Here is a 19532-nt window from a genome sequence, read left to right on the forward strand (position 1 = left end):
TAGACAAACTTTTGTCTAGAATTAAATAATTTTAAAAATCCAAAACCAATTTGTGTTTTACGCAACAACATTCTCTGTTGCTACTTCTAGTTTCTATTCTATATATCTGATTAATTTTTCTAGTTGTAGTAACATTAGAAAATGTTGAGAATATGCAAATGTTTGGAACTGTAGTCTTTTAATAGCCTGACAATACAATATTTGATACTTTAAATTTGTTCCAGAAAACACACACAATATATTTGGAGAAAAGAAAGCATTAACAGATGATAAGAGTCCTTTAAGCCACTCAAATGGTTCACCATCCTGATTTAATCTGTGTATAAAGAAAGCTATTGTTCTGAAACTATATTTTATTTAAGACACTATTTACCTGCTAGCTATTTCTGGGTAGTTATCATTGGACCAGCTTTCCCCAAGTTAAAACTTAAACTAGTAAATTGTTTATATGTCATTTGTTGCTGCTCACCTTTTGCTCTTGATGGGGAAGAAGGAGAAGAGCTAATGAAGGACTTTGTCAGGGTGGGGCTTGATCCTGGGAGGTCTGCTCGACCTGGGCTAGTTCTGCTCGCAGTCGGATCCCCCAAGCCCCTCGGCTGCCCCACCGCAGGCTCGCTCTTCCTCCTTTTCCTGAAGTCACTGGCCATGCTTGCAGAACTGAAAGAAGGAATCAGCTTCAGTTTGGTTGGTGTTGCAGGGGTTTCAACTCTGAATCAGAAAGACTAGTGGAAGGTGCTGGTGGCCATGGTATGCCTCTTATCCCCCATCCCCCAAACTGCATTCTTAGGAATTCATTCCTTGATATTAAAAACTATTTCTTTATAATCAACTCTTTGAAAATTAATAGACTCATCTGCAAACAGCGACAGTTTCACATCTTCCTTTTCAATTTGTATTTCTTTTATTTCTTTTTCTTGTTTGATTGCTGTGGCTAGGACTTCCTAGACTTAATTTTTTTAGAGCAGTTTGTTTTTTATCTTAAATTCTTTTAGAGCAGTTTTATGTTTACAGAAAAATTGATTGGAAAGTACAGAGAGTTCCCATCTGCTCCCTTTCCCTTGCACACATTTTCCCCTGTTATTGACATCTTCTATTAGTGTGGTACATTTCTTACAGTTGATGAATCATATTGATATATTATCATTAAATGTAATTAAAGTCCATTGTTCATATTAGGGTTCATGTTTTCTGTTGAACATCCTATGGGTTTGAAAAATGTATGATGACATGTGTCCCTCATTACTGTATCCTATAGAGTAGTGTCATTGCCATAAAAGTCCCCTGCACTCTACCTCCTCATCCCTCCCTCCCTGTGAACACCTGGTGACCACTGATCTTTTTACTGTCTCTAGTTTTACCTTTCCCAGAATGTCATATATTTGGAACCAACAGTATGTACCCTTTTTAGATTGGCTTCTTTCATTAGCAACGTGCTCTTAAGGTTCCTCCATGTCCTTTTGTCACTGGATAGCACATTTCTTTTTATTGTTGAATAATATTCCATTATATGGATGTACCACAGTTTGTTTATCCATTCACCTATTGAAGGACACCTTGGTTTGCTTCCAAGTTTTGGCAGTTATGAATAAAGCTACTATAAACATTCATGTACAGGTTTTGTGTATGAACATAATCACCTTTTAAAGTAAAAATTCTCCTATTAGTGTAATATTTTGTTACTGACAATTCAGTGTTAAGATTTGTACCATACATCTTTTCTCTTTACAGAACAGTTGCAACAACATGAACATATCCGGAGGAGGGATGCCAAAATGGAGGAAAGGATTGGAAAAAAGAAGGAACTCTGGTAAGACCAATTTTTCTTACCTCGAGCTTTCCCTATGGCTTTTCCTAATAATCTTAGCTTTAAAAAACTTACACTGCAATTCCAACATTTTTCTGTTTAAATAATGAATGACCAATAATCTGGTCATCAAATAAACTGTTAGAGTCCTTTTACCCAGTTGTATTAAAAGGTGTCGACAGTCTGTAAGGGCAGGGACTTTATATCATGGTTCTGGATCTGAGTGTAATATCATTTAAGACAAACATTAGTGAACGAATATCTACCTCACATAGCATGCTGTCTGTCAAATCATTAGATAAAATTCCACCAACACCAGCAGCAACAGCAGACCAGCTCCAGTGAACCAGCAGTATGCTATTTGCTTCACTGTCATTATTGTCTTACACAGCATGCACAGCAACCGCTGAGCTATGTGCTGTTGTCACTGTTTTACAAATGAATAAATGTAACCTGCAAGCTTTGCAAGTATAGAGGTGAAGCCAGACCTCAGAATTTGTCTGCATTCTTCTAAAGAGGACGCCCATGTTCGCCTAGACCTGTTTTTGCTGTCATTATCCTGTCACATGAGTGTCTGTGTGTCTCTACGTAAATCCTTAGATCAGATTAGAACTAACTAAAATTCAAACATTTTAGGTGCATACATAATTGTAAAAGATATAAAAGAAGGGGTTCAGGGTGCTCCTTTCTCAGCGACATTAATGCTGTTGAATGGCACACATGAAACCAATGTACAAAGGACCCAGTTTACTTTTCCATTTATGATGATAGAAATCTGTAGAAGGGCAAATTATTGTTATATAAATATTTGTTGTTGATGATATGATATGGCTGGGAGTTTGCATTATTCGTTATTGTCAGTCTACTGTGTCTGAACTTCTGTAATATTTTAAAGTAAGAGTGATATTTAAAGCCTACGAACAGAACTTGCCTTGGTAGACTCTTAATGCAGTTAGGACCTACAGGTTATTTTGGTTCGATTCTACTTTGTCCTTTGCCAACTGTGTAAACTTCGTATGTTATGGAGCCCAAGTTTCAGTTTACTAGAGATAAAATCTTAGGGATTGAGTATGTTTCTGTACTTAGAATGCCTGGTATATAGTAAGTTCTCATTTATCAGTTGTAACAGCATTCCTGATTTGTGTGGTCAGAGTATAATGAACAAACATATGTAGAACATAATTTATAAAATTTTTTCTAACTTATTACAGTTTTTTCAACTATATCATCACATCATCTAACAATATTGAAAATTAGATGTTTATTATACTTATCTAAGGAGAAGAAAACTGGGTATGGAGGAGACAGGGAAGGCAAGAATTTCTCAGCCTGTAATGGAATCTAGAATTATTTTACTTAATTTTTATACATTCTTGAATATGGTCATATAAAATGATGCAGAAACAAGTTAAAACAACTTCATGAATTATGGTGCTTAAAATAAAGATGAGGGATACATAATTTTTCATTTCTATTTCACTGAAAAAGAAACCACTGGTATAGGATATCCTGGTTACATAATAATGAGACTCTTACCTAGTGGGTCTTTCCAGGCTCCTGTCTATAGAGGATTGATACAAGGAGGCCTGTTAAGATAGAAAGATAGTTCCATGAAAATTTTTACCATAGCAAAATTTTGTTTGTCCCTGGACATTATATTAGGTATCCTAAAAAGAATACTGTCAAAATTGAGGTTAAAAATACCATTTATTTTGGGCATAAAAGTGTTTTCCCAAAGAGAAATTATGCAACCTAATTTCTACTTTCTTCTTATCTACTTCCTCTTCTGATATACAGTCATCTCTTGTGGTATCTTATGGGAATTGGTTCCAGGACCTCCCCAAGGATACCAAAATCTGAGGATGCTCAAGTCCCTCATATACAATGGCATACTATTTGCATATAACCTACCTACATCCTTGCATAAATTATCTCTAGATTACTTATAATACCTAATACAATGTAAATGCTATGGAAGTAGTTGCTAACATGGAAAATTCAAGTTTTGCTTTTTGGAAATTTCTGGAATTTTTTTGGGGGGAATATTTTTGTCCCTAAGTTGGTTGAATCTGTGAATGTGGAAACCACAGATATGGAGGGTCGACTGTACAGCACCGCTCTTCTCTGTGTCACTCAAAATATTCATAAATCAAACATTGCCTGAGGGGGAAAAAGAAAAATTAATAAACACTCCTTCATGTAGAAATAGACTATAAATAGAAATTTCTTACATAAAGGAATGGTTTGATGTTTAAAGAAATATTTGTAGTCTTTAATCCTTATAAAACATAACCTTCTTTATAAATTTCTGTCATGTTGCCAGGTGTTATTTTTATGTAGACATAAAATGTAAGCAGAACTTCTTTCATCTGTCAACATAGACATGACTTTTTAATAAAAACCACAGAATTTGGTTTGAAATTAAACTAGACTACCTGGTCCTTAAGTCAGGTACAGATTTATATCTTTGAAATTAGTTATGTTCAGGGTTAGTTTAAAATAAATGATTTAATGAATCAAAATATAACCTTTTTTTAGAAAAGTGTACTTTTAACATTTTAGTCAGAAGATCAGCTCTCAGTTATCCATGGTTTTAGGGACAAAGAAAAATAGATGATACAAATTGATAAATAATTCCAAATGCTTATCGTACACACCATTTTCATACTTCTTCATTCTGAACAATACAATGAAACAGATATTAAACAAAAATGTTAGATATGAATTTGAGATGAAAGTAGTTGTGGTATGATGTATGATGTCTAGGATGTATAGGGAAATGCCTACCAAGTACACACACACACACACACACACACACACACACACACACACACAATCCCCCTTATGCATAACTTTAAAATTGCTTCTATTAACTAATATTTTCATTTTTACTGAATGAGAATGGAATTGCCCAAAAACCAACAAATCTTCTCTCTGCAAGAGAATATTACCCTCTCTTTTCTCTAGGCAGAGAAAAGCATATTATAATACTTTTAGTTCCTGTAAAACACTTAGATTCTGAATTTCTCAATAAATATAAAGATAGAAAAAAATTGGTCTGCTAATCGGATAAGTTTACATGACTATTTTAACTTGCTACTCTGAATTGGACACTGGAAAGGTGGAAAGATAAATACTAAATAAGAAGGATGGCAAACAAGTAAATAAATAAAACCAGACAATTATATTCTGATTTTGAAATATTAATTCTACATGTTTGCAGAAGAGCAACACCAAAGAGCCTCAGAGCACTGCCACCTGTGTGGCTCACAGCTTTCATGGGACATCCAACCACAAACCACAGTTGGCCATCAAAAAGTATCCATTGTGGAACACTCTTAGAATACCCCTAGAGTGATCAGAAATTTTGAATCACCAGCTAAATGATTTTGAATCATGAGCCTAAACAATACTGTAATATGAAATAAAACATAGTGTAAGAAGTGAAGGCTCTATACTGATAAATTAATTGTGTTTTAGACTTAGGCTAAGAAACTACAATTACTCCTCCTTGGGCTGGTTTCCACAGCCTAAAATAAACTGAAACCAGTATTGTGATGGGTGTTCAAAGGAAAGGTTCAGTATTAAATTTTAAGGAAACAATAAAAAGTTTAGATAGATGACTAAGAGAAAACCTTGTATGAAAAGTATATGAATAGTACTCATTCTGAAATGGAAATTGTCTCCAGAAAGGAGGTAGCTATTTTGCCTATTATGATCTACTGAGTATTTACATATTACCATTATTTTAATACGCCTAAATGAAGGTCATTTTAATAAAATACAGACACTGAATTGCTCTTTCTGCTATGTGATCATGTGATTAAACTTTGCTTAAAAGTCCTTAATTGTTCCTTATTAATGCCAGCTTCTCACTTATATTTATGGATTAAAAAGTATGTTATTCATAGCATATAGTAGGCAATTGATAAATGGCAGCTAAGATAATGTCTAATCAATTACAAATTTTACCGGAAATGTTTTACATAAGGTTATTAGAGACAGAATCCAGTACCTTATCAGAGGATTTTTTAACACTGAAAAACCATGATGTGAAGTTAATAATATAGTTAATATGCTATCAGAATATACAGCACCCCCTTCTCAATCCCTAAGAGATAATGCAAAATCAGTTTACCATCAGCAAAGTGCTTCTTTATGTGATTTTTTTTTGCCACTACCGTTAACATTACAGAATGCATAGAATTAAGTTTCTACTATTTTTATCCCGAGGATTATTGTGTAATGTTAATTATAGAAAAGTATTTCACAGAAATTAATGGTTAATAAGAAATAGTATTAAGTAAATAATTTGTTTCTAAAATATTTGAGCTCTAAATATATCTTTTGGAATTGCTAAGAAGTATGGTATAAAGGAAATAGCACTGAAGTGAAGGTTAAGAGATGTGTTTTTTAATTTGCCACCATATTATCATCGGATTTTGGACATATTTCTTAAAATAGTTGGACTCTACTTTTCTTGACTGAAAAATGAGTGAGTTAGATATGGTGATCTCTAACTCCATTTCAGTACTCACTGAACTAACTGTCTTAAAAATATCTTGGAAATATCTGACCAAGATATCTGAGAGAAATATCTGACCAAATTGAATTCCAAAGTAAATTCTTTGGCTGTTCGTATGTTTAAATGATACCCTTTCTTCAGATCTAGAGGTAACATGACACACAGAATAGAACTGCTTGTTGTATTTGATTTTCTTCAGATTATACACCTATCTACAGCAAATAAGCCTTTAGAAATGATTGAATTCAATAACTCAGAATGTTTCTGGTTACTCTATTTTACTTTTTATTTAATATATAAATATTTCAACACTTCTCTGTTTTAACATACACTGTGATGCATACCTCAGGGGAAATAATTTGGAATTGCAACTTGGTCTAGAAAGTTGGGTATTTCCTGCTGAGACTGTGCCTGCACTTCCAGTTGTCACCATTGTGTGTCAGTAGTATATCCTGCAGCATAGGTATTCTACTAGTTTTGTTTTCTAGTTGCACATATTTAACTGAGTTAAGACTTTTCAATGAAAATATTTATTTTTCATACTCTCTTTGACTAATTCAAATAACACTTTACATTGCCAGGCATAATTTTTTTTTTTTTTTTTTTTACCTATCAGATTGTCATGAGCATTCCTATACAGAGATGGAAAATGCATTTCATCTCATGTGCCAGTGATAATCTATTGGAGTGGCTGCCTGGCTTATAGCATTGAGAAGGATTAGTAATGTCTGCCAAGGGTGTCTGACTGGGAAGTTGTGACATGTGTGCCAGTTATTTGTCAGCCCTATTCTTGATTTTATCTGATGCTAAAGTCCACAAATTGTATTTAGGAAAATGAAAGAATTAAAATAAATTTTAGGAATATGTGAGGCATAAAAATCTGATTATCTAAGAATATAAACTGTTATTCTACACCTCCAAGCATGATGATAAAACGGCTCTGAAGATATTTCTAGCAGTATTTTACTCAGTCTAATCAAATATATGCACTAACACTACTACTTTTGCTTTTTGATTATCACACTCCTGGATACCAGGATGCATTGAATAGTTCACCTGAAAGTAATGATCGGAATGATTCTTCACCTATGTTTCAGAAAGAGCCAACAATTTTGGTATAATTAATGTCTAAGCAATGATACTGGATACAATCTAGTGATGCAAAGACAGATTTTCAAAAACAGCTCAGACACTTTAGCGAACTGTAAAACACGGATGTTCAGAATCACAGTAACAGGTCCTAAGAGAGAAATCTGAAAAAGAGAATAATTTGTTTTTACCTCATTGGAAACACCAGAAGAATGATCTTGAACATAGTCCAGAGCCTTTTTAGGAGGCTGGGTGTAGATGCACCACATAAGCAGAAGTGTAGAGATGGAATGGAGGAGAATCAATGGCAGCAAGGAATGAACATGTGGAAAAGGTGACAACAGTTAGAAATTGAGCGCTGACAGTATCAGATACACATATAGAGTGACATGAATGGAGCAAAATGGGTGTAGCCCAGGAGGAAGAGTGCGATGTTCGTAAATATTCTCAAGCACTGGGCAAAATTACTAGTGATTTGATTAGTATATTTATAAACTCATTTCATCAAATCAAAATTAGCATTCCTAGTCTCTAGCCACGGAGGAATGCAAGGTACATTAAAAAAACACCAAAGGAGCAGGTGGATAGCATGCTGGTGAGTTTCCATGTGTGGCCTGAAAATGATTGTAGAAAAATGCTGATAATTTAGGCTCAAAACAGAAATTGGTCCTATCCCTATAAACTGTCTAATCAACAATAACAACACATATAAATTAAAGCTAGGGAATTTTTTTTCTCTAAAGTAAAATGCATTTATGTGAATACTTGGATTCAAATTAGGAAAAATATTCTTCCTATTAGTTATAGAAATGCTAAAAATATTATTTGGTTTATACTCATTTACAGTCACTTTTGATCCAGTTCAATAAGATACAATGAATCTAACCAAGTCTCCTTTGCATTTTAGGGGACAAAAGGGACTAACTACTATAACCACCTAGTATATAATATATGGTCAGTATATGACTGTATAAATCAGTCTATGACATGATAAAAGAAAGATTGTACTCTCTGATCTTTAATAAAACTTCTGTGCGGTGTATTCGGTATGTTCTTTAAGGGTTTAAAATTCAGAAACACCAGTGAGAGTATAAAAACTATGTAACTGACAGGCATCAAATGCACTGCTGTCGGCAGCTGCAATTCCCCAGTAAAACTCGAGTTAATAAAGGAAATTGCTATTTGAAGCTTGGTTTGATGCTTTATCCCAAACAGATTAAGCAGTTCTCGTAAGGTCCACCTTTGGTGGAGGTCTGGGGACTAGAGGAGTTGTGGTAGTTTTCAGTAGCAGGAGGAGAAATCAAGGTCCACAGGGTTTCCTCATTTTTCCTTTTCCTTATATCCCTAAGAGCAAATGAGACATTTTATAGTGGGGATATTCTGGCAGTATATTATAGTGGGGATTTGCCAGAAGTTTTTGTTTTTTTGATAGGTCTGAGTTTAACTTCTGACTCTGCCACTTAACTCTCTTGGGCAAATTACTTAACCCCTCTGGCCTCCGGCTTCTTACTAGACAGACATTGTGAGGACTCAGATCATTAGTATGGAACCCAGCCCTCTCCAGGTGCTTGGTGATTCCTCAGCAAATAGGAGCTGTCATAATAGTAAGTTTTATTATTGTAAATTTCACAGTGCTTTTCTGATTGAGCTAGATCCAAATGGACTGTAAACAAATACAAATCTTCTATAAATCTGTAATAATTGTCTGACTATTCTAGGACAGATACTATCTCAACATTTTGAATCTGTAATCAATCAGATATAAAATAATCTAATGCATGATTTGGTGGGAAAGAAAAACTATATAGGAAGTGTCTGACATGTTTAAATGTTTGGTAGAGAAGTGAATGTGGGATAAGCTGTACCAAACTTGTGTGTGTAGAATATACTTTTTTCAGAGTATTTTTGGTGTACATAGTATTCAGCTTTTGTTCTCTAAATGACACCTATCTCTTCTGATAACGATATGTTTTATAAATCAAACAACATTCTCCTAATTGTTTTATATTAACAGTCTAGCCTCACTTACCGGGCGTCCAAACTCCAGTTCTGAAAAGAATTTATACCAGGGCTCATTTTCTAAATCTATGTCATCTGGATTTATGCGATCAGTCTGGAGCAGATGTGAAGGAAAAGGGAAGGAAAAGTCACACTGAGCTAAGTGAGGGCAACGCTGTGAGGCATGAAAAACACACACATTCGCACACAAACATGCATCAACTCTCACCCAACAAATCTCAGCCAGAGAGAACAAAGGAAGTAAAGTAAAATGGGCAAAATTAGGATATGAAGATAAGCTTTGATGGCATCACTTAGGCCCCTAGTTATTTTCTCTGCCATCATTTCTAGTTTTCTCCTTAGCTTGATGCATAAACTATGACAAACTCTCTGTGACAGTGAGATTGAGCATTGATAGCACAGCAGGATATTAAAACAGGCTCAACTCAGTCACCAAGTAGCTCTTCTGGGCGAGTCACTCCATCGCCCCTGCCCTCATTGGTCCCAGCGTGTAAGCCTGGAGTCAGCAGACAGTTCGCTCAGGTGCAGGCACTTGGAGAGCCTGGGGGAGGCAAGGGGTAACGTGGGAAGAGATACAAGGTGGGGGAGGAGTGAGAAGTGCTGGGAGACTGTTAGCGGGTTGTTTGGCATGAAGAACCCGGGGTCTCGGTGAGAAAGAAAAGGGCAGCAAGGTGGGGGTGATGGTGAGTAGCCAGCCTCTGATGATCTCCTTAGCCTCTGGGAGCAAGGGCTGCACCTGAACTTCCCGACGGCATGAGATAAGTTAAAGAAGGAAGGAGCTCACCCAGATGGGAGAGAGAGCCGGGGTGCACGCGCTTGGTGTGGGAATGCTGGTCCTGGGCGGAGGGGAGGGGCTACCAGTTACTTCTCCATATGGTGACAGAGAAATAGGCTTCCGGCCAGGGTCCCTTGGAACAGGTGTCGGAGTGGTTGGGAGAGGGGGCTGTAAGAAAAAGGGGTGAAGGAAAAACTGCTTCATTAGATGGAGGTTCTTGATGGAACCAAGAGGACACCAGCTAGCAGCACTTTGTGTCCTGCCTTACGTAAGGCAGGAGGAAACGTTCGGGAAAAGTAAAATGTCCCCAGGGTGTCAAATAATTTAGGAATGGTCCGGATCACTGAAAAGGTGTAAAGATAAGGAACCTTCACAAAGTGAAGAAAGGCCACGTTTTATGAGATACCCCGAGTATCATCTTCTACCGGTCCACCTTGAGCTAGAGAAATGGACCTGGGTGGAGTTAGGTTTTTCATATTACTGTGGTCGGTCAAGGTTGGGGAAGAGAGAGGGAGAAAATCCCACCCTGGTTTGGTTAACACTTTAGAGAAAAAGTTAAAAAAAATTTTTTTTTTTTGGTAATTGACTTATACCCCTCCACTGGTTTCTGAATGTCATATTTAAGATACAAAACCTAGGACTGTTAATACAATGAGAAAATATATACATATTATATATATGCTTTAATAATAGAAAAAAAGACAGAGCATTTATTTTACCCCGTGATATCCTTAATGCTTTTAAATAATACATGCCTGACCAGATTCATTCAGGCCATTGATTTTACATTAAAAAGGGATGCTTAAAGTACTACATATGGGTTATGACTTCTTTGAGAATTTATTACATGACACTAATTAAGCGTGGAATGACTGGACAGTAATATTTTAAGTCAGGGGAAAAATTTAAAAACTCCAGTTCTCTAAAAGCCATTCACCTGGGCCAGGAGAGGACATATTCCAGGAGATATATGATGTGCTCATGGCCTCAAAGCAGATCTGTATCATTCCCTTCCAGTTCCTAAAGAACTCAAGGACCTCCATGGAGTAACTAACTACATCTCAGCTCCAGAAGAAATGCTCTACAACCTTGTGATACTGGGTGCTTTGAGATATGCTGTATTCAAACAAAAGCCATTATTGGACATTAGCTTGTCCGAGTGTTTTGTTGGCCTGTTGCATTCCCAAAAGTTTTGTTAATAACACACAGTCTGTATTTAAAAATCAATTCTATCCAAAGCCTTTTTAGAGATGTGCTTTTTATTTCAGTATTTTATGAGATTATAATAGTAGTTACAGGCGGTGATAGAAAAGTTTGAGACATCATAACACAAGAGCGAAAGGGCCTATGGTATCCAGAATATGTGGTGACCATAATGATAAAGGCCATGTAATAACCCTGTGACATGTTTACCGCGGAGCACTAGGGGATTAAAAACAGACTATGATAATAGTTGTGGTGGTGTCACAGAGCCTGCGTCTGGACAAGCACATTGAGATTGTTCTGTTCTTTCTTTTAAAATATTATTCTCCTTTACTGTTATAATGTTATGGAGAACATCATATAATTACTATGAGAAATGTTACAGAAATTTTAAGATATATTCTCTTACTTAGTCAACATTATATTTGGTTTACATTTCAGAAGTAACAGTGAAATTGATTGAAAATATTCTGGTAATTAATTTACCATTTTCTGTTTAATTAAAAAATTTGTTTCAATTTATCTCTGGTTCAATAGTGCAAAAGTAGTAATTGAGATTCTGATAGTACTGAAATACTGTTTTTCTCCAATCATCATTTAGATTATAGCTGCAGTATGTAGGTATTTTGTGGAATAGTTTGGCTGGAGCTGATATTTAAGGTAGTTGACACTGGAGAGAATTTTCCAGTAATTTTGTTCTGTCTGTAGAGACCCAAGACTGCTTCCACAGGAAAACTAATCTTTGGCTTTTTCAAATCTCGCTGTTTCTAATGTTATATCCTTAATAATATTATTAATTCTTGATTTTATAATCTCTGTTTTCATGTACAGTATTTTATTTTGCTAAGGGGAGATAGAAACTTCTCTTAGAGGAAACATTTGTTTAAAAAACATTTTGAACAGTAGAGGGCAGCAAATTTACTAGACAAATAAGTATATTTGGTTACAACTTCACTTTGATTTCCACCTTAAAAAATAGATACAACAAATAAATATACTGAATCCTGATTTATAGAAATCTATTTCTATGATAGACTATGGAAAAGGGAGCAGAATACCTACCACCCTGCACCCTACCTTGGAATGGCAACTTCCCATGAATTACGATTTTGTAGATTAAAACTTGAATTTATCGTCTCAATGGGCAACTGTCTAGAATTCATGCCAATAGATATTAGAAGAGAAAACCCCCGCAAGGATAATTGGTAATTATCCATAACTTTGGAACTTAATGAAAGGCACATGCTTGAGCAGAGCCTCCATGGTAAAGAAATGGTAAGTGGCAGAACCAGAATTTTCTCTATGCCTTAGTTGACCTTTCGAATCCCTTTAGTCAGGCAACAATTAAATGTATTATGTAGCAATCTTGAGTCACTCTAAGGTACGCAGAGGCCTCACAAAAGTCAGTGATACACATTCAGATGGTCGGCCAACAGACAGACAGACATACTAATGATCTCACTAAATCAGCACTTTCCATGAGGGACTTGAAAGTTTTTTAGTCGTTCAACATGAATGTTAACATTCAGAAACTCATTTAGGAAGCATGATCATGCTCATAACAGACAACAAAAGAGCAGAGATACTGCTGCGCCTCTTTCTGCCCTCTTTTGATCTCTTTTCATTTTGAAAAACTCAGCACACCTGGGCGGGCTTACAACCAACACCGGGTCCTGAGCTCAAGAGGAAGTTAAGAAAACATAAAATTATAAATCACACACAATTCTTATTTAAAGGTAACCTATTTTTGAAGTTTTGTTTTCTACAGTTTAAAAGCATTTTGTTGCTTTTCAGGTTATAAAAATTCTACTGTTCTCAGAATCCTTATTGTGGGCATGGGATTTCTATGTGCTGTTCCGAACAGAAAAATTGCCAACATCATTTGGTCCTTTATAACTTATGCTCATTAGATTTTTAAGCTTTAATGACATTGGCTACTGTGTTTTATATTTATTGAGATACCACAGTAAATGCTCTACACATTGTTAGTTGGAATAATTTTTTATGGTTCAAACCAACAGATGAAAGTCTCAGACTTTTTATAGCTTAAGCTTTAAGTGATAGTCTTCACTGCTAAAGAAGCTTAAGTTTACTGAGGGTTTAAATTGCATTTCAACTCTGCCCTGTGTTTTCAATGCTTTTTCTTTCACTTTTACCATTATGTGCAGGTTTAGTTATTGTAGAGGAAGATAACATCTCCCCATTATTTTCTATTTTCAAGCATAAAGGTGTCCTAAATAAGTGCTTAATTGAATTTATATTATTTTATTTTAATGTGGTTCACCTATAAACATATCCAACCCAGATGGGATGTAGAATTTTTATTAATATAATCCAAGCAGAGAGTTTGCATGATTGTCTCATGGAATACATTGTGGTTCAAATCAGTTTAAGATAAATTCCTGGTGATGGCAAAGTATTTTTCTAGATCAAACATTTGGCCCATTTAGTCATCATTTCTAAATTTATAGTCAAATGAGCATCTAGGCACTTCAAAAATTGTATTCATTTTTACTTTCCTGTCAAAGAATATAAATGCCTATTCCATTGATTTCTAAGGAAGAGGAGGATCCTTTAGGCCGGGGTCGGGGGAGGACTTCTCTTCCTCTACCCCCTTTGTATGCTGGGAATCGTGGAATTCGGGAACCACAGTTACTAATAGCAGTGTGTGGAGTTCCCCGTGTGTGCTTTGATGGAGACCCATGGTGCCTTTTGTCACTAGAAATGTACAGACGTCATAGATAAGCAAGAGAAAAGGATTAGGTCCCACCAACTTTACCCACTAACTACAAGGGTAAAACCTATACTCATTCCCTTACTATTAATTCAGTGTGTATTCACTGAACACCTACCATGTGCCAGGCATTGTGCTAGGTGCTGGGGATTCGACTGGTGCACCAGACGGGGTCCCTGCCTTCAAGGAGCTTAAAGTCTAGTGAGGGACACAGACAAGTATACAGGCCATTACAATTCAGGGTGGTGAGGGGTAATGCAGTGTGCTGTAGCGGGGCTCACAGCAGGGGAAGCTTGGCCCCAGTGGTGTCCAGTAGTCGGGATGGTGCCCTGGGGGAAGTGAGACAGGCCAAGGAGGAGATGGGATTTTCCACAGGAAGAAAGAGATGGTGGAGAGAGCATTCCTGGCAGAGACACAGCCTGTGCAACGGTCCGGGGGGGAAGATTGAGAGCTCTCTGTGGAGCTGGAACATGGTGAGTGAAGCAGGAAAGGCAGGAAGATACTTGAGGCTGGAGAGGTCAAAATGGGGGCCAAACCACAAGGTTTTTTGTATATTCCATGAAGGAACTTGGATTTTGCTCTAAGGACACTTGAGAGCTGGGAGAAAGTTTTGAGCAGGAGGTTTTCTGAGATTGCCTTAGCCGTGGTGTGGAGACTAGATTGGAGAATTAGGGGAAAGAGTTAGTGGCTGTCATTCTAATATAGGCAATGAACAATTGTGGACCAGAAGAGAGGAGTGGCTGTGGCATTTCTCCTGGAAGGCAGGACTTCGAGATGACTGGGGAGAGGGGAATCCGAGATGACACTGGGAAAACTGGGCAGACGATGGCATCATCTTGGAATTCAAAAGAGCAACAGAGAATAACCGAGTGGCGGTGTATAATTTACAGGCCTTAAAGATGAAAAGAGCAAAGGAATGCTCACAGACCGTCTTGGAGGAAAAAGACATGAGAGTGCCTAAGTCTTGCGGTCCTTACGTGTTGTCCACATGCTGTTCCATCACCCTTATTTAGCAAACCTGCTTTCTATCCTCTCTCTCGTGTGTGTCCAAGACACTCTCGAATCTTACGTAAACTCTATCAAGATACAGCCACTCTCTGCGACAGCACCATGCCCTGAGCCCTTTGTTTCTGTTTTTCTGATTTAGAGAGGCAGCTGGAATGGATTCAGGGTTGATGAAAAGAAAAAGATAATAGTCGAGTCCTGTAATAAAAGCCTGGCCAAAATGATAAAGATGATTAGCTCAAATCATTTTGCATAAGGCTGGCCCTCAGCAAAATGGTTTAGGAGGGATAAACATTTTGGTTCTTTCTATTTCTTCATAAGATCTCCATTTTCATTTCCTTCCAAGCTTCTAGGTTCCTTCCACTGCTCCTTTCCTGTGGCAGCAGAGACCCATCCATACCCAAATCTTCAGCCATACCCACATTCCAGATCTTTCCATTCTTCTTAGAGCTAGTTAAGTATACTGGTCTTGTGTCCTAACTACTCAGGGCCCAGGTTGCTGGTAAAATAAATCCAGTACACTAATTTATTATAAATGAACAAATAAACTAACTTATACTGCAAAATAATTAAATAATCAAATACTCTAATTAAGGTGATAATGGCTACCAGCTAAATGTGTTTTCGATTTAGCTAATCCTGGGTGTGCAGCAGTAGGGTGGTAATTAAGTGCACCAGGCATGAGTCTGCCTGGGCTCAACTTCCAGGTCCAGCGCTCACCAGCCATGGGAACCTGAGCAACGTTACTTAAAATGTACTCAGCCTCTCTATCTGTAAAACGGGAATTACATACATGTACTTCACTGGGTTGTTGGGATCATTATATGATATAAGGCATAAATTACTAATTATAAGGCTTGACACATAAGTAAGTGCTCAGTAAGGAGCTACAACTACTGCTATTGCTGCTGTTATTATTATTGCTTTTTTTTTTTTTTCCCGGTACGCGTGCCTCTCACTGCTGTGGCCCCTCCCACCGCGGAGCACAGGCTCCGGACGCGCAGGCTCAGCGGCCATGGCTCATGGGCCCAGCCTTCAAAGCTTTAACCCAAAGACATGAGTAAAGTGGAAATTTCAGTCACAATGACAGGGCCTGTGAATAAGCTCTTGATGGGGCGAATTCATTTGGTGTGTCTCCATTTTAACCATACAGGACATGGTCTACTTCTCACAAATGTGGCGCTACTCTGCATGTTAATTAAATGATAGACTCCAAGTTCCTTGAGGTAGAGACTATGTTTTGCTCACTGCCGTGTCCCTCACACGTAGTACGATGCCTGGCACATAGGTGGGGCTTCACGGGTTTTGCTGCATGAGTAAATACCAGAAATATCCCGACGGGATTGCTTCCAAAATCAATCCTGTTTCCTGACATCACAGCTACAAAAGCATTCCAGGACAGTGACAACCCCCAGCATCCTAAGAGTCTCAGACATTGTTAGAATGATCATTAATGTTTCGTTATTTACATTTAAATTTGAGACTCATTATTTTGCATGATTATTTTGTGATTTTAAATTTTATGCAATGGTGATATCATGGTTCACCCAGTTCTCATCTTAGAAATTTCAGAGATCATGATATTCAGTCATATAACTTAGTGAATGGGTTATATGTTTGCAATGGAACCTGCAGTTCGGTGGTGTTCCTTTTTTTCTTTCAGTTTTTCTGGTAAAGTCCTGTTACTCTAAAAGATATGAGTTATTTGAAGAAAGGCAAAGAAGGCTTAGAAAAATATCCTGTATGAATTATGTGATTATAAGGTTTTTGAACATGTTTCTCAAGAACATAATCATAAGTACAGGGTTTCAAAAACTAAATCAAGGACACTTATTTTGGGTGTGGTGAGCAACGGTTTCTAATCAAATTTCAGGGCTGGCCTTATGTTATATATAATAATGTGGTTTCTTGGATACTCTTAAAGGCACTAACAAAGAAAACTCTCTTTTTCCTGTTCACTGACACCTAAAATTCTTTTAAGACAAAGACAAGAGCAAATCGCAGCCAGGTTTTGATAGAGGGGATGCAGAGGAATTATAGAATTTCAAAGAGATCCTGAAGGCATTGGTCTAGGGGAGAAAGTGAGGACTGGGGGAATCAAAACAAAAGAGGGCCAAGGAAGAGCCTATTTGTTCAATTGTACTTTGAGGAGGCAAGTGGTTATTTACAACTTTCTATGTCTTTTCCTTTGCATGTAATTAAAATATATAATTGGGAAAAACACTGCAAAGTTAAATGTAATCTTGATCCATTAGATTGACAATCAGTCAGGAAACTTGAGGCTTGGTAACCTGAGGGAGATTTAATAAGAATCAATTAAAACAACTTGTTATAACAAAGGACATTTGGAAAATTTCCCTTTAAGCCAAAGAAATATTAAGAAACCAAAATGGAAACCAAGGGATGGAACTGCCTGGTCCATTTGTATCAGAGAGAATGAATGATTGTTCTCATTAGCAATGTAGACTGGCAATTCAGTGCTGCATTTGAGAGTTGTTCTTTTTCTTTTTTTAAAAAATTAAACTCAGGATCACGATTAGGCACATTTATAGTTACATGAGAATGAGTCCTATATTTGATGAGTAGGGACAATATATTAGAGACTGTATCTTTAATTCTGAGATAAGGTACACAAATCATGATACAAAATAAACATGATTTCTGAATAATGCCAAATAAATAAATTACCTTTGTGATTAAAAAATTGCTAAATGGGGGGCTTCCCTGGTGGCGCAGTGGTTGAGAGTCCGCCTGCCGATGCAGGGGACACGGGTTCGTGCCCCGGTCTGGGAAGATCCCACATGCCGCGGAGCGGCTAGGCCCGTGAGCCATGGCTGCTGGGCCTGCATGTCCAGAGCCTGTGCTCTGCAACGGGAGAGGCCACAGCAGTGAGAAGCCCACGTAATGCAAAAAAAAAAAAAAAAAAAAAATTGCTAAACGGTATGAAATTCAGGTTTATTTGGGAACCCAGGAAACCTAGAGAACTGGCGTTCTGTTTAATGACAAGTGCTTACTGGTCTTTCATGCTGCAGAATGGATGACTTCCCAGGTTCATATTCAAAAATACTCCTTGGCTCAGAACGAAATTTCCTTGTGTCCACTTTTCTGTCTGGAGGGTCCCAGTCATGCCTAGAAATCAACAACAAATTACATATTAAAATAATTCTCTGTGCTTAAAACTGTTGTATAAAACCACTGATTATCTGTTTTCAAAGCTAATTTTAGTATAGACTTTTTTTTTAAACCGTCTCAGGATAAAATGTTAATATGCAAAAAAATACCGCATTTGTGTTCTCTTTTTCGTAAATGATTTAAAGAAAGCCATTTCTTTGATTTCCTATTATATTTTCCTCTACTTCTTTTCATACAAGGACTATTCTCCTGCTGGCTCAATAACTCACACGAGGGGTTTGTATTGATAGAAATGCAGCCAGTTAGCTGCTGGTGAACTCTGGGGTCACAAATGGCAGCTGTGTATTTTTGTGTTTAGAGGAAGTGGCGGTTATGCTCCATTAAGTTATGTGAGTTTATCCCATCACTCTGTGACCTGGCATCCTTGATCCGAAGTGACAAGGAGTAATGTACACGTCATGTTTGATCTTGTTTATCTTGCAAGTGGCATCATAGTTTGTGAAAAGTGCAAAAGTATCACTTGGGCTGCCATCCATAAGAGCAAGTTGTATGGCAGCGGAGACCCTCCATGGTTTTACCCTTGAAAAACCAGAGGCTGGCATCTATTCCATCGCATAGGAGACCCTGGAATCAGCTCTTTTTCCTGAACTAATATCCTTCAAGAGGCAGGCAAAGAGGGACTTCAAAAGTAAAGCTTTTCTAGGTAGCTGAGGCTGAAGAAGGCTTCCTTTGGGAGGATCACATTTGAGGAAGAAGGATTTTCTGACTGTAGATGGAGGCAATTCTTTTGGTTTTTTCCTTTTTTTAAAAAAAATGTATTTTAATTTATTTGGCTGCGTCGGGTCTTAGTTGTGGCATGCGGGATCTTTAGTTGTGGCATGTGAACTTCTTAGCTGTGCATGTCGGATCTAGTTCCCCGACCAGGGATTGAACCCGGGCCCCCTGCATTGGGAGCTCGGAGTCTTAGCCACTGGACCACCAGGAAAGTCCCATGGTGGGGGCAGTTCTGACCCATAGAGTGGGATGAAATTCTGACTCCATGCATGTTGGAAATAGAAGTTTCTACAAGACAGGAGAATTAGGGGCAGGCAGGTCCTGGCTTTCTAGTAAATTGATGAGCAATATTCAGCAGACGTACTTTGAGCATCACATAAGACAATGTATATGAAAACATTGTAGAAAATTTTAAGGGATTATCATGTTTCTCAATGAAAGATTTATTTTTACTAGACATATAGAACAAAAT

At 37.3% G+C, this 19532-nt stretch overlaps 1 protein-coding gene across 9 annotated transcripts in view; it reads right to left on the reverse strand.

The window, feature by feature from the left end:
• The window catches only part of SORBS2 (sorbin and SH3 domain containing 2), a 173760-nt gene that overhangs the window by 37959 nt on the left and 116269 nt on the right, over window positions 1–19532 (reverse strand). For 5 of the 9 annotated variants that reach the window (XM_060085826.1, XM_060085820.1, XM_060085824.1 and 2 more), the window contains 3 exons: window positions 18169–18283; window positions 3341–3390; window positions 470–657 (listed from right to left, as the gene is read on the reverse strand). In XM_060085826.1, coding sequence (XP_059941809.1) covers window positions 470–657; window positions 3341–3390; window positions 18169–18283 — 353 coding nt within the window. Of the gene's footprint in view, window positions 1–469; window positions 658–3340; window positions 3391–7609; window positions 7673–9447; window positions 9532–10221; window positions 10381–18168; window positions 18284–19532 lie in introns of all 9 variants that reach the window. The other 4 variants (XM_060085825.1, XM_060085823.1, XM_060085819.1 and 1 more) reach the window with 3 other exon arrangements.

The sequence above is a fragment of the Mesoplodon densirostris genome, chromosome 20 (genome assembly GCF_025265405.1).
Source record: "Mesoplodon densirostris isolate mMesDen1 chromosome 20, mMesDen1 primary haplotype, whole genome shotgun sequence".
Classification (NCBI taxonomy): domain Eukaryota; kingdom Metazoa; phylum Chordata; class Mammalia; order Artiodactyla; family Ziphiidae; genus Mesoplodon; species Mesoplodon densirostris.